Raw genomic sequence first — 23013 nt, forward strand, 5'->3', positions numbered from 1 at the left:
AATTTTGGCGTAGAAAACAAATTCCCATTGGTTAGTAATCAAAGACATTGGTCAACTACTTGGCCAGTATGGCTACATCAAAAGCGACTGTCCCCTAAGATAAAAAAAAAGGGGAGAGGCCAGCGCTGCTTGTGGTCAGACTGATTGAGCTACCCCGCCACGGCAAACGATTGATCAATTTTTTGCTAAATGTCTCATTTTGAAATACAGTTAGAAATTAATATGTGCATATGCACTTTGTGTTGTGTTCTGACCACAAGCAGCGCTGGCTACTCCCCTTTTTTTTTTACTTCTTGTTGGTTCGTGGCAGACCACCACGATTGCCGTGCGCGCTGTGTCACGTTCGCCATTTTTTCTGTATTCATTATGATTGATCTAGGCTGCTGTACACACATACAGTTAATACATTTAATTGTGCACCTGTGTCTGGGCCTGTATCACACTTCATCTGTGATTGCTGGTCAGGAGAGTGTGGAGGTTAAACCTGAAATGTCTGTCTGGACCTGGCTGGCCTTTATCTGCGCTCACCTTTCTGGCTTCAAGGGAGTGATTCAGAAACACTTCAGGTATAGTGTGCATTTAATATGGTCTTGCTTTTAATACATTTAGGAGGCCGCAATGGCACAGCGAATATAAAAAACGTAGAGTAGGACTGCCCCATATGAGACTGCCTTGGCCTGGCGGGTGGCTCAAACGATTGATCAATTTTTTGCTAAATGTCTCATTTTGAAATACAGTTAGAAATTAATATGTGCATATGCACTTTATGTATTGCGTTCTGACCACAGTGCTGGCTTCTCCCCCTTTTTTACTTGTCCCATAAGATAGTGGCTGTAAATCTTGCAGCTGAAACCTCGGCTATTAGCCTATTAGGCTATCATCGTCACAGTAAGCTTTATGGGGAAATGTGGTGCTACATGATGCCCATTAAAGTAAAAAAGAAACCAAAGTGGGACTTGCTGTTTGCGGAGACTCTCCACTCTGGGGCCCAAAAAAGTGCATGTGACATTGATGCATTTCCTCCCACCCAGAAACATTTCTTTTCTATATACTTGCAACCAGTTGTATAATTAGCTCATTGGATTAACTTGAAACGAAAAGCCAGGAATAGTCGAGGGCTTTTTAGTTTCCTAATAAGCTTCTAATTGCATTTTCTCTACACTGGATCTTGTCAGCTGACTGCTTCCCTTTTTAACTGTGATGTACACAAGACATACTGGAGGAAGTGAAGCCTGTTACATCACAGCAGCCAGTAACTATTACACAACTCTGCGGCGGCAATGGGGAGAGACAACGCACTTACTCTTCTGCAGAACGACCGCCTTGCTGAGTTTCTGTGAGCCTATAGAGCAATCCTGCTGCTGGCACGTCGGCACAATAGACTGTAAATCATCATAGCCTTTCTGCATTGGGCAAGAATAGACATGAATTAAACAGTTAATAGATAAAACTCAACTAAAACTTAGTTTCTTAACATTCTGGATCTACAGGGTGGGCCATTTACATGGATCCACCTAAATAAAATGGGAATGGTTGGTGATATCAACTTCCTGTTGATGGCACATTAGTAATTAGTATATGGGAGGGGGAAAACGTTTCAAGATGGGTGGTGACCATGGTGGCCATTTTGAAGTTGACACATCAAAATTACTGAGAATTTCACAAGAAAAACAATGGTGTGCTTGGTTTTAACATAACTTTAATCTTTCATGAGTTATTTACAAGTTTATGACCACTTATAAAATGTGTTCAAAGTGCTGCCCATTGTGTTGGATTGTCAATGCAGCCCTCTTCTCCCACTCTTGACACACTGATAGAGCTGCAAACTAAAAATGTAGTCTTGAACAACTGGAGATCCACAGGGTAGAGACTGGTGACTTATAGCGAGTCAGGCCTACAACTACATTAGCAGAAATGCTTCCTGAGCAAGCGGGGACACCGGCGTGCTATGGGTGACAGGTGCCTGTGTCACCGCTGGCTCAGGCCCCCGGCATTGGCGATATTCACCTGTCCCCATTCCATCGCCACGCGCCGCTCTGTCTCCCAAGTCTCTGCAGTGACGTTCAGCAGAGGGTGCGCACTGACTACATCATCGCTCCCTCTGACCTGAACGCTACAGTCAGAGGACGCGGACAGAGGCGCGCAGCGGTGGAACGGGGACAGGTGAATATTGCACTGCTCCCGGTCCTCCCCCGTCATACTCACCCCCTCCTGGCGCGGTCTCTGCAGCCCCCCCTGCTTCTTCCATGGTCTCGGTGCGGTAGCGCTTCCAGGTTTCAGCGGTCATGTGGTCATTATTGCGCATATTCATGACTTTAATGAGCGGTACCACTTGACCGCTGAAAGCAGGAAGAGCTGGGGCGCCGAGACCATGGAAGAAGCAGGAGGGCTGTAGAGACCGTGCCAGGAGGGGGCATGATCTCTGACACCCGCGCTTCCCCTCCCCCGCCAAACCCCAGTAAGAGACTCTAGTATAAGCCGAGAGGGGCACTTTTGAGCCTTAAAAGATGGGCTGAAAATCTCAGCTTATGCTCAAGTATATACGGTAAATAGTATTAGACAGGTGACTGGCTGCTGTACTGAAATCTCAGCTTCAGTCACCGCTCACTATACAGTGTGTGGCAGCTGTAAGCACGCTCAATAGTCTGATGGCTGCTCTTCTGATACCTTCTAGGCCCATCTTTTCAAACCATTCATATATGTTAAGTAGCCAAATATTGTTCAGATGTGAGCGTATTCACCCAACTCCTCCATAAACTTGCATTTTTCGCACAAGTTGAGTTTGTAATTGTTTCAATAGGAAGAGGCGAATAGGTGGCTTCGGGACCTCTCCTATATGTAAGAATTCAACTTGAATACTCTATCCCAGAACATCTGCCAGGACAGAGAGTGGAGGGATAAGCCAATATGTACATGGCCTCATAATGCTATTAGGATTTTCCACTGTTTTCCTCAAGAAAAACAAGGTAGGACAGAAGACAAATGAAGCCCCTGCCCTTTCCCACTTATTTCCTATCAGTGCCATGAATAGTAAACTGCTCCTGGCTCCCTTCTCTCCCTTAAAAACAAACATGGATTAGATGAGGTTGTGATTGCAGCTAATGGTTTCCAGTGCCATGTGTTATGTATGCAAGTTACTTATTATCTAAGACCAGATGACTCCGTGTGTAATTATGGAAAAAAAAAAAATACTGTCATTGATTAAGTGCCCTCTATAATACAACTTCATAGCAACAAGTCTGTGCTCAGGATACAGCATAGCAAAAATACAGCCTTGATCGCCATATATGATGGTTGTCCTAAGCATTGTGCAGTCTACAGTCCAGCTTCAGGGCATATTCCTTTTAGGTTATGTAAGGGTGTAACTAGAACATACCACAGGGCTGCTTACCTTAATGGCGTCCCTCCGCTTCTGCTCAGCTTGTGTGTGCGCCCGCCTGCGCCTGTCTTTATAGGCATCTTTAATGCTCTCCTGCCGGTAATCGCTGTCCTCGTCATCTGAGAATGGGGAACAGTTATTGTCGACCATGCAAACACAGATGGCATGGTCATCCCAGATGAAATTTATTACATTTGTTCTACCTCCCGTTGTTTCAGGGAATAGCATTATCTGCAATCATCTAATATTCTTTGCAGCATGTGTGCTCGACCACAGCTCCATACAACTCCTTCCCTCCCATGTATCTGCCACTGCAAAGAGATCGGGTTCATTATTGTAGGACTCTGATCACAAGTGGTCAGTCTGCCACCTCTTGTTAAAAGCGGACTTAAGGTACTGTCACACTTAGCGATGTACCAGCGATATGACGCGGTCAGGATCGCTGGTACATCGCTAAGTGGTCGTTAGTGAGCTGCCACACAGGCAGATCTCACCAGCGACATCGCTGGGGACGGGGGTCGCTACTTACCAGTCACACTAGGCGATCCTGCGTCCTCCCGCCCGGCTCCACGCTCGTCTCTCCACAGGAAGCTCCGCAGGAAGCTGACGACGAGAAACAGTCCAGCCTGTTCTCGCGCGATCAGCGATAACCAGCGGGGGAGCGGGTCGTAGGTATCAGACACAGCGATAACGTCAGAAGTTATAGTGATATTGCTAGCGAAATCGCTTAGTGTGACAGGCCCTTTACGTGAACAGATCCCCCTAAATTTAATTATGCTACAATGAACCCATTGACTGACCCAAGAGGGCCAGCAGGTTAAGAGAGGTTGCATTCCCAGGGCTGCCCTTCAGTAATGGATCATTCCTGCTCCAATCAGCCAGAGAAAGTATACTAGAGGAGATAATGTCTTTCCCTGCTATCTTACCTTCAAGCGAAAAATACAATTCAGGCTTCACAAATGTTGTCCCAGCATCCTGACCTAACCATCTCTGTACTAATGAGATTACAAGAGGACAAGGCTGATAAGGTGGACTTCTAATCATTGAGAGACTTTTACATAGAGAAAAATAGCTAAAAAATAGTAGATTGCAAGACATTTATATGGTGCAATAACCAGATGTCATTTGTCTTGCGCCATTTCCAGTACAGACAACTAGCAGATACCCTTGTACAGTTTACATACATAATGAGAGAAAATTATCGCGGATGGCCTGATTGTTGCACATGATAAATCTGGACAAGGATTTGGAACGTCCACGTGATCTAAGGCAGCATTTAAACATGCATTGCACTTATCTGTGTTTTGTCTCGGACAGCACACAGACCAGAGTTTCATTGAGCCATATACACATTAAGGCCAGGTGTGATCTGACAAAACATCAGATCACATTCGGATCCATGTTAAGTTTATGGGGCCACGCACATGTCCCAGTTTGATCAGATTATCGTATCACACTCGGCCATGCAAGTCAATCAGTCCGTGGAAATCATCAGACTGCACTTGGACGTCATCTGAGTGCACTCCCGATTTATGCACACTGACACAATGGAGACATTTTTTTTCTTCATCTCTTCATCTGAGAGAATCGGATCACACTATCAGAGTTTGATCACAGTGTCATTTGCCCAATTCTTTAGCCCCGTCACACACAGCGATCTCGCTAGTTTTGTGACGCAACAGCGATCTCACCAGCGAGAACGCTGTGTGTGACAGCTATCAGCGACCGGCCCCCCTGCCGGGTATCACTGATCGCTGTTGAAATGGCTGGACATTTTTGGGGTCACTGGTCTCCTGCTGGTCAGCACGCTGCGTGTGACAGGCAGGAGACCAGCGACCAGGAGCTGGTAACTAAGGTACACATCGGGATTCTAAGGGGGCGCGCTGTGCCTAGAAACCCGATGTGTACCTTAGTTACCAGCGCGCTGATGCAGGGAGCTGGTAACCAAGGTACACATCGGGTTTCTAAGTGCTGCGCACCGCTTAGAAACCCAATGTGTACCTTGGTTACCAGCTCCCTGCATCAGCGCGCTGGTAACTAAGGTACACTGTGGGTAACTAAGGCTGGTTTCACATTTGCGTTTTTTTCGCGGTAATTTAGCGCTAAATAGCGCATGCGGTTTTTTTTCCTATACTTTGCATGGGATGCGCTTATGTGCGCTTACACATGCGTTTGTACGCGTTTTACCGCGCATGCGTTTTTTTGCGGTATGCGCTCGGGCGCACAAAATGCAACTTGTTGCATTTTTTGTGCGTCCGATTTGCCTCAAAAAAACGCATGCGCGCGCAATGCGTTTTTTTTACAGCAAGACACCCATTATAAGTCTATGGTGAGCATATGTGCGCATTGGCATGCTTATGTATGCGTTTTTTTGCACATGCGTTTTTTTTTTTACCATTAGTTTAGACAATGGAATTTAGGGGTTTGGGTAAAGTTAGGGTTAGTTAAGGGGGTTTAGGGTTAGGGTTAGGGTCAGGGTTAGGGTTAGGGTTAAGTATGGTTTGGTTAAGGGTTAGGGTCAGGGTTAGGGTTAGGGTCAGGGTTATGTATGGTTTGGTTAAGGGTTAGGGTCAGGGTTAGGGTCAGGGTTAAGTATGGTTTGGTTAAGGGTTAGGGTCAGGGTTAGGGTTAGGGTCAGGGTTAGGGTCAGGGTTAGGGTTAAGTATGGTTTGGTTAAGGGTTAGGGTCAGGGTTAAGTATGGTTTGGTTAAGGGTTAGGGTCAGGGTCAGGGTTAAGTATGGTTTGGTTAAGGGTTAGGGTTAGGGTCAGGGTTAGGGTTAAGTATGGTTTGGTTAAGGGTTAGGGTCAGGGTTAGGGTTAAGTATGGTTTGGTTAAGGGTTAGGGTCAGGGTTAGGGTCAGGGTTAAGTATGGTTTGGTTAAGGGTTAGGGTCAGGGTTAGGGTTAAGTATGGTTTGGTTAAGGGTTAGGGTCAGGGTTAGGGTTAGTAAAGTCATGGTTTGGGTTAGTGTGAGGGGCCACCTAATGTTGGAAAAAAACGCAAACGCGGTAAAAACGCACTAAAAACGCATAAAAACGCTGCGTTTTTTTCATGCATGCTCATAAAAATGCTTGAAAAAAACGCAGCAGTTGTATGCTTTTGTATGCGTTTTTCAATGCGTTTTTTTTGCGGGAAAAACGCGCTGCAAAAAAAAGCAAGTGTGAAACAGGCCTAAGCGATGTGCGTCGCTTGTTACTCGCGTGTCGCTGGTCCTGATCGCTGGTGAAGCTGCCTGTTTGACAGCTCAACAGCGATCACATAGCGACTCACCAGCGATCCTGACAAGGTGATATCGTTGTCGGGATCGCTGGTGAGTCGCTATGTGTGACGGGGCCCTTTTGGATGAGAGAATCTACAGCCATCTGAACATAACTTTAAAACAAATCCGTGTGTCCAATCTGTGAGCATGTCCTATTCTCATCCATTTATGCAAATAAAGTCCGTGGAGGCTCATTTAAGAGTCTCAAACATGGGACTAGCCAGATCTTCCTCCAGGGAAGGACCAAGCCAAGGGGTGGCTCCTTTCGGAAACCACCATTACCACCATATTAAGTGGCCCTTTAAGTCAATATCCAGCTCTTTACGAGTTTACAGATATGACAAGGGAAATACCAAGGCCAGGTATCCACCCACAGACAGCTGTTTCGAGGTGTTGCCCCTCATCAGTGTGGAGTAGGATTTTGGCTAGGTGGGAGCAATGCCTAGTAGACCAACATCATGAAACAATCACTGACCTCAGGGAGACCGTCAAAGAAAACACTGCGGCAGCCGGCAAAGGCGCTTAATCAGTGAATTCCTAGGTGCATTGCTCCCTGGGAAATACGAATATGCAAATAAAGTCCGTGGAGCCTCATTTAAGAGTCTCAAACACGGGACTAGCCAGATCTTCCTCCAGGGAAGGACCCAGCCAAGGAGTGGCTCCTTTCGGAAACCACCATTACCACCATATTAAGTGGCTCTTTACAAGTTTACAGATATGACAAGGGAAATACCGTAAAGAGCTGGATATTGACTTAAAGGGCCACTTAATATGGTGGTAATGGTGGTTTCCGAAAGGCGCCACTCCTTTGCTGGGCTCCATGAACTTTATTTGCATATTCGTATTTCCCAGGGAGCAATGCACCTAGGAATTCACTGATTGAGCGCCTTTGCCGGCTGCCGCAGTGTTTTGTTTGACTGGTCTCCCTGAGGTCAGTGATTGTTTCGTGATGTTGGTCTACTAGGCATTGCTCCCACCTAGCCAGAATCCTACTCCACACTGATGAGGGGCAACACCCCGAAACAGCTGTCTGTGGATGGATACCTGGCCTTGGTATTTCCCTTGTCATATCTGTAAACTCGTAAAGAGCTGGATATTGACTTAAAGGGCCACTTAATATGGTGGTAATGGTGGTTTCCGAAAGGAGCCACCCCTTGGCTTGGTCCTTCCCTGGAGGAAGATCTGGCTAGTCCCGTGTTTGAGACTCTTAACCCCTTTCTGACATCAGATGTACTATCCCGTCCATGGGACAGGGCCCCTATGCCCATGGACGGGACTGTACGTCTAGCGCGATCAGCGGCGCCCACGTGGTGAGCGCCGCTGATCGCGGCCGGTTGTCAGCTGATTATCACAGCTGATACCCGGCAAAATGTGTCAGGGGCGGTCACGGACAGCCCCCGACACGTTAACCCCTTGCACACCTTGTTAAAGGGAAGCATCGGCAATGTGCAGCGCTGCTGCGGGGGGCTTTTCCCTGCAGGCCCCCGAATCCAAGATGGCGACGGGGGCCTGCAGGAAGCTGACTTCCCCAGTGCCTGCAAAGCGCATGCATGAGGAAGCCTTCTGCACTGCCTGTGACAGATTGCTGATATGTCACAGTGATCTGTGATGTGACAGATCAGCGATCTGTCACAGGACAGTGATGTCCCACGTGGGACTATGTAATAAAGTTTTTAAAAAAAAAAAGTAAAATCGCCAAATAAATTAGAAAAAAAAATAAAAATATTCCCCCAATAAATCCATTTTTTGGAAATAATAAAAAAAAATTAAAAGTACACATATTAGGTATCGCCGTGTCCGTAACGACCTGCCCTATAAAACTGTCTCATTAGTTAACCCCTTTAGCGAACCCCTTAAAAAATAAAAAAAAATCGAAGCAAAAAATAATGATTTATCATACCGCCCAACAAAAAGTGCAATAACGCGCGATCAAAAAGACGCATATAAATATCCATGGTACCGCTGAAAACGTCATCTTGTCCCGCAAAATACGAGCCGCCTTACAGCATCATCAGCAAAAAAATAAAAGTTATAGCTCGCAGAATAAAGCGATGCAAAAATAATTATTTTTTATATAAAATAGTTTTCATTGCATAAAACCGACAAAACATAAAAAAATGACCTAAATGAGGTATCGCTGTAACCGTACTGACCCGAAGAATAAAACCGCTTTATCAATTTTACCGCACGCGAAACAGTGTAAACGCACCCCCCCAAAAGAAATTCATGAAACGCTGGTTTTTGTTCATTCTGCGTCACAAAAATCGGAATAAAAAGCGATCAAAAAATGTCACGTGCCCGAAAATGGTACCAATAAAAACGTCAACTCGTCCCGCAAAGAATAAGACCTCACATGACTCGGTGGGTCAAAATACGGAAAAATTATAGCTCTCAATATGTGGCAAGAACTATTTTAACAATAAAAAGCGTCTTTTAGCGTGCGACAGCTGTCAAAAATAAAAACCGCCATAAATAGTAAGTCAAACCCCCCCGTTATCACCCCCTTAGTTGGGGAAAAATAATAAAATTAAAAGAAAATGTATTTATTTCCATTTTCCCATTAGGGCTAGGGTTAGGGCCAGGGCTAGGACTAGGGTTAGGGCTGAGATTAGGGTTAGGGGTGTGTTGGCGTTAGGGTTGGAGTTATAATTGGGGGGTTTCCACTGTTTGGGCACATCAGGTGCTCTCCAAATGCAACATGGCGTCTGATCTCAATTCAGCCAATTCTGAGTTGAAAAAGTCAAATGGTGCTCCTTACCTTCCAAGCTCTGCCATGCGCCCAAACAGTGTTTTACCCCCACATGTAGGGTATCAGCCTACTCAGGACAAATTGCAAAACAACTTTTGGGGTCCAATTTCTCCTGTTATCCTTAGGAAAATAAAAAATTGGGGGCAAAAATATCATTTTTGTGGAAAAAAATGATTTTTTTATTTTCACGCCCGGGCGTTATAAACTTCTGTGAAGCACTTGGGGGTTCAAAGTGCTCACCACACATCTAGATAAGTTCTGTGGGGGGTCTAGTGTCCAAAATGGGGACACTTGTGGGGAGTTTCAATAGTTTAGGTACATCAGGGGCTCCCCAAATGCACATGACACCCGCAGACCATTCCATCAAAGTCTGCATTCCAAAACGTCACTACTTCCCTTCCGAGCCCCGACGTGTGTCCATACAGTAGTTTTCTCCCACATATGGGGTGTCAGCGTACTCAGGACAAATTGGACAACTTTTGGGGTCCAATTTCTCCTGTTACCCTTGGGAAAATAAAAAAAATTGGGGACTAATTGATCATGTTTGTGGAAAAAATACGATTTTTTAATTTTCTAGCCCGGGCGTTATAAACTTCTGTGAAGCACTGGGGGGTTCAAAGTGCTCACCACACATCTAGATAAGTTCCTTGGGGGGGGGGGGTCTAGTTTCCAAAATGGTGTCATTTGTGGGGGGTTTCCACTGTTTTGGTACATCAGGGGTTTTCCAATCGCGACATGGTGTCCGATCTCAATTCCAGCCAAAACCGTCAAATGGCGCTGCTTCCCTTCCGAGCTCTGCCATGCGCCCAAATAGTGGTTTACCCCCACATGTGGGGTATCAGTGTACTCAGGACAAATTTCACAATAACTTTTAGGGTCCTGTTACCCTTGGGAAAATAAAAATTGGGGGTGAAAAGATCATTTTTGTGGAAAAAATATGATTTTTTTTTAATTGTACCGCTGTATGCTATAAACTTCTGTGAAGCCCTTGTGGGTTCAAAGTTCTCACCACATATCTAGATAAGTTCCTTGGGGGGTCTAGTTTCCAAAATGGGGTCACTGTTTAGGTACATCAGGGGCTCTCCAAACGTGACATGGCGTCCGATCTGAATTCCAGCCAATTTTGCATTGAAAAAGTCAAACGGCGCTCCTTCCCTTCTGAGCTCTGCCATGCGCCGAAACAGTGGTTCCCCCCACATATCAGGTATCAGTGTACTCAGGACAAATTGCACAATAACTTTTGCTGTCCAATTTCTCCTGTTACCCTTGGTAAAATAAAAAAAAATTGAACCTGAAGCATTTTTTTTGTGAAAAGTTAGATGTTAATTTTTTTTTTTTTAAATATTCAAAAAATTCCTGTGACGCACCTAAAGGGTTAATAAACTTCTTGAATGTGGTTTTGAGCACCTTAAGGGGTGCAGTTTTTAGAATGGTGTCACTTTTGGGTATTTTCTATCATATAGACCCCTCAAAGTGGCTTCAAATGTGATGTGGTCCGTAAAAATAAAATGGTGTTGCAAAAATGAGAAATCGCTGGTCAATTTTTAACCCTTATAACTTCCTAACAAAAAAAAATTTTGGTTCCAAAATTGTGCTGATGTAAAGTAAACATGTGGGAAATGTTACTTATCAAGTTTTTTGTGTGCCGTATCTCTGTGATTTAAGGGCATAAAAATTCAAAGTTGGAAAATTGCGAAATTTTTGCCAAATTTCCATTTTTTTCACAAATAAATGCAAGTTATTTTAATGAAATTTTACCACTAACATGAAGTACAATATGTCACGAGAAAATGTCAGAATCACTGGGATCCATGGAAGCGTTCCAGAGTTATGACCTCATAAAGGAACAGTGGTCAGAATTGTAAAAATTGGCCTGGTCATGAACGTGCAAACCACCCTTGGGGGTGAAGGGGTTAAATGAGGCTCCACGGACTTTATTTGCATATTCGTATTTCCCAGGGAGCAATGCACCTAGGAACTCACTGATTGAGCGCCTTTGCCGGCTGCCGCAGTGTTTTCTTTCACTGGTCTCTCTGAGGTCAGTGATTGTTTCGTGATGATTCTCATCCATTTGGAAGATCAGACTCTGCTATTAAAGTCTATGGCGATCCGTATAAAGCAGATGCAAAACGGAAGACAGACTTTTGTACTTCAGAGCGCCATCTCTTTTTAACTGCTCTATAGTGGCTTATAGCTAATGGATAAATAACGGATCAGACTGTTTATACCTCTTTAGGTTATAGAAACGGATGAGGAAAAAAAAAACAGGCAATATGGACACAGGATGAAAACACACTTCCTTTTTAAGCTATGTTTTTGCCACTTTTTCCAAGGGTTTTTGCACTTTACAGTACCAGCAATGTTTCTGCACTCGCATGCTGCTTATTTTTTCCTTGCGGATTTGAACCAGAGTTTTTTCAAATCTGCAGCTTGTCACTTCTTTCAGCATTTTTCAACCGTTCAAATGGAATGGAAAAGCGCATTAAAAAATGCTATTATTTTCCACAACATTTTTCTTGCCAATACTCTTGCGCAGAAACATCTGCTGCAAATACTCAATGTGTGCACATCCAGATTTGAAAACAGACATGGATGTACAGCTTAAAGCTAGCTTCATTTGCATTTCACAGTTCGCACCATGATTATCGGACCAGTCCCGGGTCTCCTGACCCAACCTCAACAGCTTTATATGCTTATGAGGCACTTGAGTTTGTGTCAGGAGATCGGAGGCTGGTCTGGAAACCTCGGTTCATACACAACCAGTGAAACTCACATGCATGAAGCTTGCATAATGACTTTTTTGAATAATAATTGCCCCATGTAAAAGGTTTTTTTTAGTTCAGACTGTTTTGCAGGAAAAAAACAGTTACATAGATGGAAAAGGGGCTGAGAAGAGAGCCAAATGTGTTGGACTTAAAAGTCGCAACCTTTTTCCCATAAGCCATTTTTAAGTGGAATTCCAGCCAAAAATATGTGACTGCAGAACTCGTCTCAGTTTGGTTCCCAATCATCACCTCTTGTAAACACGACAGGGATCAGCTGATGAGGGATTCTGTGTCCTTATGAATACTCATTAGACCCATTATCTAACATGTAAAAAGCCTTTACTCTTCTACTGATATTAAAGGAATTGTCGGGCCTAAAGGCTCTGTCTCACATAACGAGATCGTTAGCGAGATCGCTGTTGCGTCACCGATTTTGTGACGCAACAGGGATTTCACCAGTGAGAGTGACACATAGCGGCGACCGATTCCCCCCCCGCTGGATATCGCTGATCGTGCTCGAATGTCCCAGCCCATTTTCTGATCGTTGGCGTCCCGCTGGCCAGCATGCATCGCTGTGTTTGATACCGATGAGCGACCTCGTTGGCGACGCAGAACTCAGGGACGCAGGCGTGAGTCGTCAGAATAGCTGCTGTGTGACAAGGTACCAACGACCGCCGAGGTCATTGTATGGATCGCCAGATCGTTGCTGCGTTGTTGAGTAGATCTGTCTGTTTGACAGCTTACTAGCGACCATTTAGCGACGCACCAGCGATCCTTACCAGGTCGTATCGTTGTCGGGATCGCTGATGCGTCGCTTAAGGCCCCGTCACACACAGCGATCTTGCTAGCGAGATCGCTGATTTTGTGACACCACAGCGATTTCGCCAGATTCTGTAGTGTCGGAAGCCGACATGTGACTGCAAGTAAGCAATTTGCATACAGTACAGACCAAAAGTTTGGACACACCTTCTCATTCAAAGAGTTTTCTTTATTTTCATGACTATGAAAATTGTAGATTTACTCTGAAGGCATCAAAACTATGAATTAACACATGTGGAATTATATAATTAACAAAAAAAGTGTGAAACAACTGAAAATATGTCTTATAGTCTAGTTTTTTCAAAGTAGCCACCTTTTGCTTTGATTACTGTTTTGCACACTCTTTGCATTCTCTTGATCAGCTTCAAGAGGTAGTCACTGTCAATGGTCTTCCAACAGTCTTGAAGGAGTTCCCAGAGATACTTAGCACTTGTTGGCCCTTTTGCCTTCACTCTGTGGTCCAGCTCACCCCAAACCATCTCGATTGGGTTCAGGTCTGGCGACTGTGGAGACCAGGTCATCTGGCGTAGCACCCCATCACTCTCCTTCTTGGTCAAATAGCCCTTACACAGCCTGGAGGTGTGTTTGGGGTCATTGTCCTGTTGAAAAATAAATGATGGTCCAAATAAACGCAAACTGGATGGAATAGCATGCCGCTGCAAGATACTGTGGTAGCCATGCTGGTTCAGTATGCCTTCAGTTTTGAATAAATCCCCAACAGTGTCACCAGCAAAGCACCCCCACACCATCACACCTCCTCCATGCTTCACGGTGGGAACCAGGCATGTAGAGTCCATCCGTTCACCTTTTCTGCGTCGCACAAACACACGGTGGTTGGAACCAAATTTGGACTCATCAGACCAAAGCACAGATTTCCACTGGTCTAATGTCCATTCCTTGTGTTCTTTAGCCCAAACAAGTCTCTTCTGCTTGTTGCCTGTCCTTAGCAGTGGTTTCCTAGCAGCTATTTTACCATGAAGGCCTGCTGCACAAAGTCTCCTCTTAACAGTTGTTGTAGAGATGTGTCTGCTGCTAGAACTCTGTGTGGCATTGCCCTGGTCTCTAATCTGAGCTGCTGTTAACCTGTAATTTCTGAGGCTGGTGACTCGGATTAACTTATCCTCCGCAGCAGAGGTGACTCTTGGTCCTTTCCTGGGGAGGTCCTCTTGTGACCTAGTTTCTTTGTAGCGCTTGATGGTTTTTGCCACTGCACTTGGGGACACTTTCAAAGTTTTCCAAATTTTTCGAACTGGCTGACCTTCATTTCTTAAAGTAATGATGGCCACTCGTTTTTCTTTACTTAGCTGCTTTTTTCTTGCCATAATACAAATTCTAACTGTCTATTCAGTAGGACTATCAGCTGTATATCCACCAGACTTCTGCACAACACAACTGATGGTGCCAACACCATTTATAAGGCAAGAAATCCCACTTATTAAACCTGACAGGGCACACCTGTGAAGTGAAAACCATTTCCGGTGATTACCTCTTGAAGCTCATTAAGAGAATGCCAAGAGTGTGCAAAGCAGTAATCAAAGCAAAAGGTGGCTGATTTGAAGAGCCTAGAATATAAGACATACAGTATTTTCAGTTGTTTCACACTTTTTTGTTAATTATATAATTCCACATGCCTTCAGAGTGAATCTACAATTTTCATAGTCATCAAAATAAAGAAAACTCTTTGAATGAAAAGGTGTGTCCAAACTTTTGGTCTGTACTATACTTCATGCCACATTCCGACTAGACTGTCCAATCTTGCTCAATACAATTGCATTGAGCGAGGCCGTGCACGTTTAGTTAGCACGTGACAGCATGTATGCAAATCACATACTTATACGCAATCACATAAATCATTATGTGCCACCTGTCAATTATAAGTTATTTAAAGGGGTAGTCCGGAACCGGATTCCCAAGTCAACAGTCACAGTGCACTGCAAGGCTGGACAACCCCTTTAAATAACTTCACAGTATGCTCTGGCTTCCATTCAACTGTGACAGAGAAGGGTCATCCCATAGCCAATGTGACCACCTGCAGATCAGATGTGGTACCCAGTAACTGAGAAAGTATTGCACCAAGTTTCAAAAGGGCAACACGCAATGGTTCTGACGGGAGCAGCTCTCACCAAGATCCTAACTGGGCTTGTATTCATATAAAGAGCAGAATAATGGTTTCTTTTTACAATGGACACAAAAACACAAGAAACAAAGAAAAGAAAGAAATGAGACGTGAGCTTACCAGTGTTTGGGACAGAGGACGCACTGGTGGAGCCGATGCTGTTCGCTCTGGACACTATGCTTCCTTTTCGCTCCATGATATGACCTATAACAGGGAAACAATCAGCCTCAGCCGGAGCTGCTATCCCTGACAGCTAACAAGGCACATAGAAGTTTGACTGCTGCACAACACAGAAAAACCACAGGAGCATATACTGACAATAAATGATATTGCAGATGTGATTATAAGACTGGCTATATGAGTCTTACCTCTGCTTTAAGGGTACCGTTACACCTAGCGATGCACCAGCGATCCCGACTAGCGATATGACGCGGTCAGGATCGCTGGTGCATCGCTAGGTGGTCGCTAGTGAGCTGCCACACAGGCAGATCTCACCAGAGACATCGCTGGGGTCGGGGATCGCTACTTACCTGTCAGACGCGGCGATCCTGTGTCCTCCCGCCCGGCTCTACGCGTCGCTCGTCGGCGCCACAGGAAGTGCCGCAGGAAGTGGCCAACGAGGAATGGTCAAGGAGCTTCTCGCGCGATCAGCGATAACCAGCAGGGGAGCCGGTCGGAGGTAAGTATCACATGCAGCGATATCGCTAGCAATATCGCTGTAACGTCACAAAATCGGTGACTTTACAGCGATATTGCTAGCAATATCGCAGTGTGTAACGGGGGCTTTAGACATGGATTATTTTTGAACTCACATTTATAATGTCCTTAAAGATTAAACTAAAGATAATGGTGCATCACAATGCAGTGTACACAAGACTAAAAGGATTTACAGAGCCACACAAACACATACATTTGCATTGACTCTTAAGCCCCGTCACACACAGCGATCTCACTAGCGAGATCACTGCTGAGTCACAAGTTTTGTGACGCAACAGCGATCTCACCAGCGAGATCGCTGTGTGTGACACTTATCAGCGACCGGCCCCCCTGCCGGGTATCACTGATCGTGCTCGAATGGCCTGGCCTTTTTTTTGGTCGTTGGTCTCCCACTGGCCAGCACGCATCGCTGGAGCCTGGTAACCAAGGTAAACATCGGGTTTCTAAGCGCCGCGCGGCGCTTAAAAACCCGACGTGTACCTTGGTTACCAGCTCCCTGCACCAGAGCGCTGGTATCTTAACGTACACAGCGGGTAACTAAGCGACGTGCGTTGCTTGTTACCCGCGTGTCGCTGTCCTGATCGCTGGTGAAGCTGCCTGTTTGACAGCTCACCAGCGATCCTGACAAGTTCATATCGTTGTCGGGATCGCTGGTGAGTCGCTATGTGTCACAGGGCCCTTACTCAATGTAGACTGATAAAGCTGGATAATGTGTACTATGTGAACTGTCAGGAATTGCGGTTGAGCAGTCGTCATGTGACCACTCACATGAAATTCGCATACTTGGTCATGTGCCAAATAGATTCTCATCTGCTTCTCTCAAAATAGAGAAGCAGGAAAAGTAGTTTGTTAGTACATAACCGCCTGGGAGGTACTGACAATATATATGTTGCACACGGTCAGGATTCAGCAATCTCCAGTGAAATTGCGGCATTGTAAAAATGTGTGTTTGGTTCAGAAAACCCCTTTAGGCTATGTGCCCACGTAGCGTTTTAAAATGCACAGTGAAAAACGGACTCCTTCCCAGAAATTGCGCAGCTTTTTCAGCGCGATTTCACCGCGATTTTCTCAAGCACTTTCTAAGCGATTTGAAGCATCGCTTGGAAAGTGATTGACAGGTTGGTCACACTCGTCAAACATAGTGTTTGACAAGTGTAAGCAGCTTTTTACTATTGAGGCCGCCTATGCGGCCTCAATAGTAAAAGATAGAATATTAAAAATGATAAAAAAAATCGGGGTATATTTACCTTCCAACGTCCTGCGCTGCCATCCCGGGCCTCAGCGTTCCCAGCGATGCCTTGCGAGACCTGTGATGACGTTGGTCTCGCGTTACTATAGCGATCTCGCGAGACCACGTCATCACAGGACCTTGCCGCAAGGCATTACTGGAAACACTGTGGCCCGGGATGGCAGCGCGGGACGTCGGAAGGTAAATATACCCCGATTTTTTATTCTTTTTTTTTTTTTACAGGGGTATGGTACCCAGGGCCTGGAGGACAGTCTCCTCTCCTCCACACCGTGGGTACCAACCGCACGAGACGCTTAACTTCCCGCAAGGTGGGCATAGCCACATGCGGGAAGTAAGCGATTCTCATGCATTCCTATGGGTGCGGAATCGCGGCAATTCTTTGCGATTCCGCACAAAAGAATGATCATGCTGCGATTTTTTCCGCGATGCGATTCCGCCGCGGAAAAAAGCGCAGCATGTGCGGAATGCCATAGGAATGCATGGGGGGCGTTCTGTTCACGATTTTTAAACATTTTTGCGACGAAAATCACGGCAAAAACGCTTAATCGCATCGTGGGCACACAGCCTTAGGCTATGTGCCCACGTAGCGATTCTGAAGCAGAATAAACCTGATCAGAATCGCACACCCTGCTCCCGGGAAAACGCATGCGTTTTTGATGCGCTTTTGTAAGCGTTTGTCAAGCGTTTTTTGCATGCGTTTTAGTAAGTGTTTTTGCCAATATAATTGATGGTATGCGGAATCGCGTGCGATTCCGCAAAATTAATGAACATGCTGCGTTTTTAATCGCCAAGTGTTTCCGCAGCGGATAAAAACGCACCATTAGCACAACATGTGCGTTTTTCATTAAAAAACAATTGGATGCTTTTCTTAAGCGTTTCTGCAGCAGAATTGCTTGTCAAAAAGCACTGCAGAAACGCTTAGAAAACAAACGCTACATGGGCACACAGCCTCAATGAGACTTCTGCACCTCTCAACAGATATCTTGGCCAACTCCTCAAGAGCAAACTGCTCGAGTTATCTTGTGTTTGAAGGTTGCCTTTTCCAGACGGCATGTTTCAGCCCTTTCCAAAGAGTGAATTGCTGCAGAAACGCTTAAGAAAAGCATCCAATTGATTTTTAATGAAAAACGCACGTTGTGCCAATGATGCGTTTTAACCACTGCGGAAACGCTTAGCGATTAAAAACGCAGCATGTTCATTAATTTTGCGGAATCGCACGCGATTCCGCATACCATCAATTATATGGGCAAAAACGCTTAGGAAAACGCATGCAAAAACGCTTGACAAACGAGCGTCAAAAAACGCATGCGTTTTCCCGGGAGCAGGGTGTGCGATTCTGCTCAGGTTTATTCTGCTTCAGAATCGCTACGTGAGCACATAGCCTAAGGGTACATTCTCACATTGCCAACTTGAAAAAGCAAATTTGGTGACACTAAATCATTTATCTGAATGGGGCGATATCTGTAGTAGAGGTATAGATTTCGCCAAACCCTATTTAATGCATTGCAACTACATTAGACCGTCACAGAAATTTCTGCAAGAAATCTGAGAGTAAACTGGATTATGACATACTATGCCATTTCTGACTTTTTTAGCAAAACATAAGCACTATATTAGCATAATTAAAAATAAAAATCATACTGAAGCTCTATGGATAGTGTAAGATGGGAGTACTTAGGAGAACACGCTCCTACTGACCCTGATTATGGAATACCTTACATTTTTGCAGGAATGAATAGGAAAGTCAAAAATGCCCCTGTATGCCCACACATACCACCCCAAGTTATGCCAAATGGACACTGGTTTAGCAAGGGTTGGATCAGTAGAGCCTTATGGATAAATTAGTTGAAATGTACCCATAGGTACAGTGGCATATTCAGACATATGCTGCCCATATAGAGTAAACAAATCCTGAGATTTACATAATTCAGAAAGGTTAAAAATGTTACACTGGTGGAGATCCGGTAGCAACAACTCCACCAATCTAAGACTGAGAGGTCCCTGTCATGATCCATGCTGAATCATGACAGATAAAAGCACATGTAACCTTTTTTTTTTTCCCTTAAGCTTGTGCTTAAGTTTTGGTTTTGCCCCAGGTGGCCATTAGGATTATTAAACAGTGGTGTCTTTTGTTCTGGTTTGCCCCCGGTGGTGGTGAGCGTCATTGCACTCTGGTTTCTTTAGTTTAGTGCATGTGATTATAAAGCAGGTGTGATTGCTCTGGCTCTGCTATAAAGGCGGGTCAGGTGTTGCAATCACTGTTGGTGATAGTGTTCATTTTAACCATCCTTGGTGGAGGAAGGATCTAGAGAGAGGTCCTGGCAGCTCAGTCAGAGCCCTGGTGTGGAAGGAGTCAGAGGGGATTTCCTTGCAGCTCTGACAAAGCTTGGTGGCAGCTATTCAGGAGGAAAGCTGCATTCTGGTGGTGAACTCTGTTGCTTGGAGCAAGAGCAACAGAGCAAAGCTAAGTGGTGTTTCCCTGTTTGTATTTTTCCCTGATGTGTATTAGTACAGCGGTGGGGCCAGTGCCTGCATCACCCAGCTCCCTAGCAAGGGATAGGTGTAGGGTGTGCTAGGGTGACAGGTATCCTGATCGGCGACAGGTGAGGAACCTGTATAGGGAACGTTAGGAGTGTGAGGGACACTGACTCAGGGGAGTGCAGAAGGTCTCCACGTCCCCGTTCCCTATCGCAGGGCCCACCGTTGTAACTGTTTACCCTTCCCCCGTGTCTTGTTGTTTTAGTTACCGGCCTGCGGGCCGTGTCACACAGGACAGTTTCACGTGCCGTGTCTTGTTGTTTCAGTTATCGGCCTGCGGGTCGTGTCACACAGGATGGGTCCACGTGACAGTCCCTTTCCACATGGAGAGACCACAGGTGAAATGAACAGAAGTTACAGAAACCTTCCCCCCTTGACATCAGTGAGAACCCTAGAACCCTCGGCTATTTGCAATGCATCAGTGAATTTTCAAAAGTTATTCACTCGGAAAGTGGAGAGGTTCCAAACAATGTATAGAGTAGCATAGTGGCTCTGGCATGCCAAGATAATGAGGCTTATTCGCCATGCAATGCTCCTCTTGGAAATTTAATATGCAAATTGCTTTTTCAGAGAGGAAGAGGACTTAAACGCCATAGTGCCCACTTGTTGGAAACAGTGATCCTACAAGTCTTTATAGACCTTAAAACGAACAAGGGGCAATATCCCTGAAACACTGTCTGTAAAGAGGGATTCGGATTTGGTTTTTATCCTAAGTCACATTTCAAGGCTTGTTAGAGGGTCGATAGTGACTTGTAGGATTGCTGCTTCCAACAGGTGGCGCTATAGAGTTCAAGTCCTCTTCCTCTCTGAAGAGGTAATTTGCATATTCTAAAAGAAGCACTCCTCCCATTAACAATTTTATCCTCACAATATATTGCAATAATCACAATATATAGCACTGTATTCTTACAATTGCTCATTTTGCCTTTCTACCCAGCTAATGCTTCCATTTTCCATTGGGTCTATGACATGTGATTAAAAACAGACTAGAAGAAAAAGGAGGTCAATTTTCCCGGTATGACCCATGAGTCACAACAAAACTTTCTTGCAGGGGGAGGATGGAGCAACTGGGTCAGGAGTTAGAGAGGTGGATCACTCATGCAAGGTAAAGAGACTTCCTGTTAGGTCTGTATTGGTCATCGGTCATAGACGGCAGACGTTCAGGGGAATCAAAGTATATTATTAAGACAGATGTAAAACCTTATCTTTAAATTATGATTTTGGCCTCATGAACTTAAGAAAAGCCATGTCTAGTGTCTAAGTGGAGGTATATAGAGTCCTTATGGTTTTGTACATAAGGCCGTAATATGATATACAATAATTGCCCTAAGTGAAGCTGGCGTGGTATAGACGCGCAGTATGGGACCCTGTATATACAATGCCTACAAGTAGTATTCAACCCCCTGCAGATTTAGCAGGTTTACACATTCGGAATTAACTTGGCATTGTGACAATTGGACTGTAGATCAGCCTGGAAGTGTGAAATGCACTGCAGCAAAAAAGAATGTTATTTCTTTGTTTAATTTTTTTTTAAATTGTGAAAAGTTTATTCAGAGGGTCATTTATTATTCAACCCCTCAAACCACCAGAATTCTGTTTGGTTCCCCTAAAGTATTAAGAAGTATTTCAGGCACAAAGAACAATGAGCTTCACATGTTTGGATTAATTATCTCTTTTTCCAGCCTTTTCTGACTATTTAAGACCCTCCCCAAACTTGTGAACAGCACTCATACATGGTCAACATGGGAAAGACAAAGGAGCATTCCAAGGCCATCAGAGACAAGATCGTGGAGGGTCACAAGGCTGGCAAGGTGTACAAAACCCTTTCCAAGGAGTTGGGCCTACCTGTCTCCACTGTTGGGAGCATCATCCGGAAGTGGAAGGCTTATGGAACTACTGTTAGCCTTCCACGGCCTGGACAGCCTTTGAAAGTTTCCTCCCGTGCCGAGGCCAGGCTTGTCCGAAGAGTCAAGGCTAACCCAAGGACAACAAGGAAGGAGCTCCGGGAAGATCTCATGGCAGTGGGGACATTGGTTTCAGTCAATACAATAAGTAACGTACTCCACCGCAATGGTCTCCGTTCCAGACGAGCCCGTAATGTACCTTTACTTTCAAAGCGTCATGTCAAGGCTCGTCTACAGTTTGCTCATGATCACTTGGAGGACTCTGAGACAGACTGGTTCAAGGTTCTCTGGTCTGATGAGACCAAGATTGAGATCTTTGGTGCCAACCACACACGTGACGTTTGGAGACTGGATGGCACTGCATACGACCCCAAGAATACCATCCCTACAGTCAAGCATGGTGGTGGCAGCATCATGCTGTGGGGCTGTTTCTCAGCCAAGGGGCCTGGCCATCTGGTCCGCATCCATGGGAAGATGGATAGCACGGCCTACCTGGAGATTTTGGCCAAGAACCTCCGCTCCTCCATCAAGGATCTTAAGATGGGTCATCATTTCATCTTCCAACAAGACAACGACCCAAAGCACACAGCCAAGAAAACCAAGGCCTGGTTCAAGAGGGAAAAAATCAAGGTGTTGCAGTGGCCTAGTCAGTCTCCTGACCTTAACCCAATTGAAAACTTGTGGAAGGAGCTCAAGATTAAAGTCCATATGAGACACCCAAAGAACCTAGATAACTTGGAGAAGATCTGCATGGAGGAGTGGGCCAAGATAATCAGGTCTTATAAAAGACGATTATTAGCTGTAATTGCAAACAAGGGTTATTCCACAAAATATTAAACCTAGGGGTTGAATAATAATTGACCCACACTTTTATGTTTAAAATTTATTAAAATTTAACTGAGCAACATAACTTTTTGGTTTGTAAGATTTATGCATCTGTTAATAAATCCTGCTCTTGTGTGAAGTTTGAAGGCTCTAACTTATTTGCATCTTATCAAACCTGCTAAATCTGCAGGGGGTTGAATACTACTTGTAGGCACTGTAGCTCTCAGTCCTTTGTGGGACATTACGAAAAGTTGCTGCTGATGATAAGTCCCACTTGGTACCCGGCACAAATAAACAATAAAACTATAGACTAGAAATAAAATATGGCTGATGAGTCTTACCGGATTCCACAGCATTATCATTGAAGGATGAGTCAGACTAAAACATCCCAAGAGAAAAAAAACAACATATTAAAAATACAAAAACGGCTGCAATTTCTTCACTGACAAAATAAAGTGTAATGTGTGGGGGAAAAAGTTGAAAACTCTGCTCCACAAAAAGACCCAGGTCAGATTTTGTGGCCAGAAGCTTGAAATGAAAATAAAAGTCAATTGGCAGAATCATGCCTTCTTTCTTGGCTAATGACACAGCATTACATTAAAACTCCAAAACCATGGACTAAGGGGACCGTTACACTTAGCAATGCACCAGTGATCCCGACAACGATATGACGCGGTCAGGATCGCTGGTGC

The 23013-nt window shown here is 44.9% G+C and overlaps 1 protein-coding gene across 5 annotated transcripts in view; it reads right to left on the reverse strand.

The window, feature by feature from the left end:
- Window positions 1-23013, reverse strand: part of MLX (MAX dimerization protein MLX) — a 57445-nt gene that overhangs the window by 29489 nt on the left and 4943 nt on the right. For 3 of the 5 annotated variants that reach the window (XM_073572318.1, XM_073572321.1, XM_073572317.1), the window contains exons 2-5: window positions 22663-22699; window positions 15209-15292; window positions 3392-3498; window positions 1304-1403 (exon numbers count right to left, since the gene is read on the reverse strand). In XM_073572318.1, coding sequence (XP_073428419.1) covers window positions 1304-1403; window positions 3392-3498; window positions 15209-15292; window positions 22663-22699 — 328 coding nt within the window. The remainder of the gene's footprint in view (window positions 1-1303; window positions 1404-3391; window positions 3499-15208; window positions 15293-22662; window positions 22700-23013) is intronic. The other 2 variants (XM_073572319.1, XM_073572322.1) reach the window with 1 other exon arrangement.

Source organism: Dendrobates tinctorius, unplaced genomic scaffold (assembly GCF_039654945.1).
Source record: "Dendrobates tinctorius isolate UK_male_01 unplaced genomic scaffold, ASM3965494v1 ptg000032l, whole genome shotgun sequence".
In the NCBI taxonomy this organism is placed as follows: Eukaryota; Metazoa; Chordata; class Amphibia; order Anura; family Dendrobatidae; genus Dendrobates; species Dendrobates tinctorius.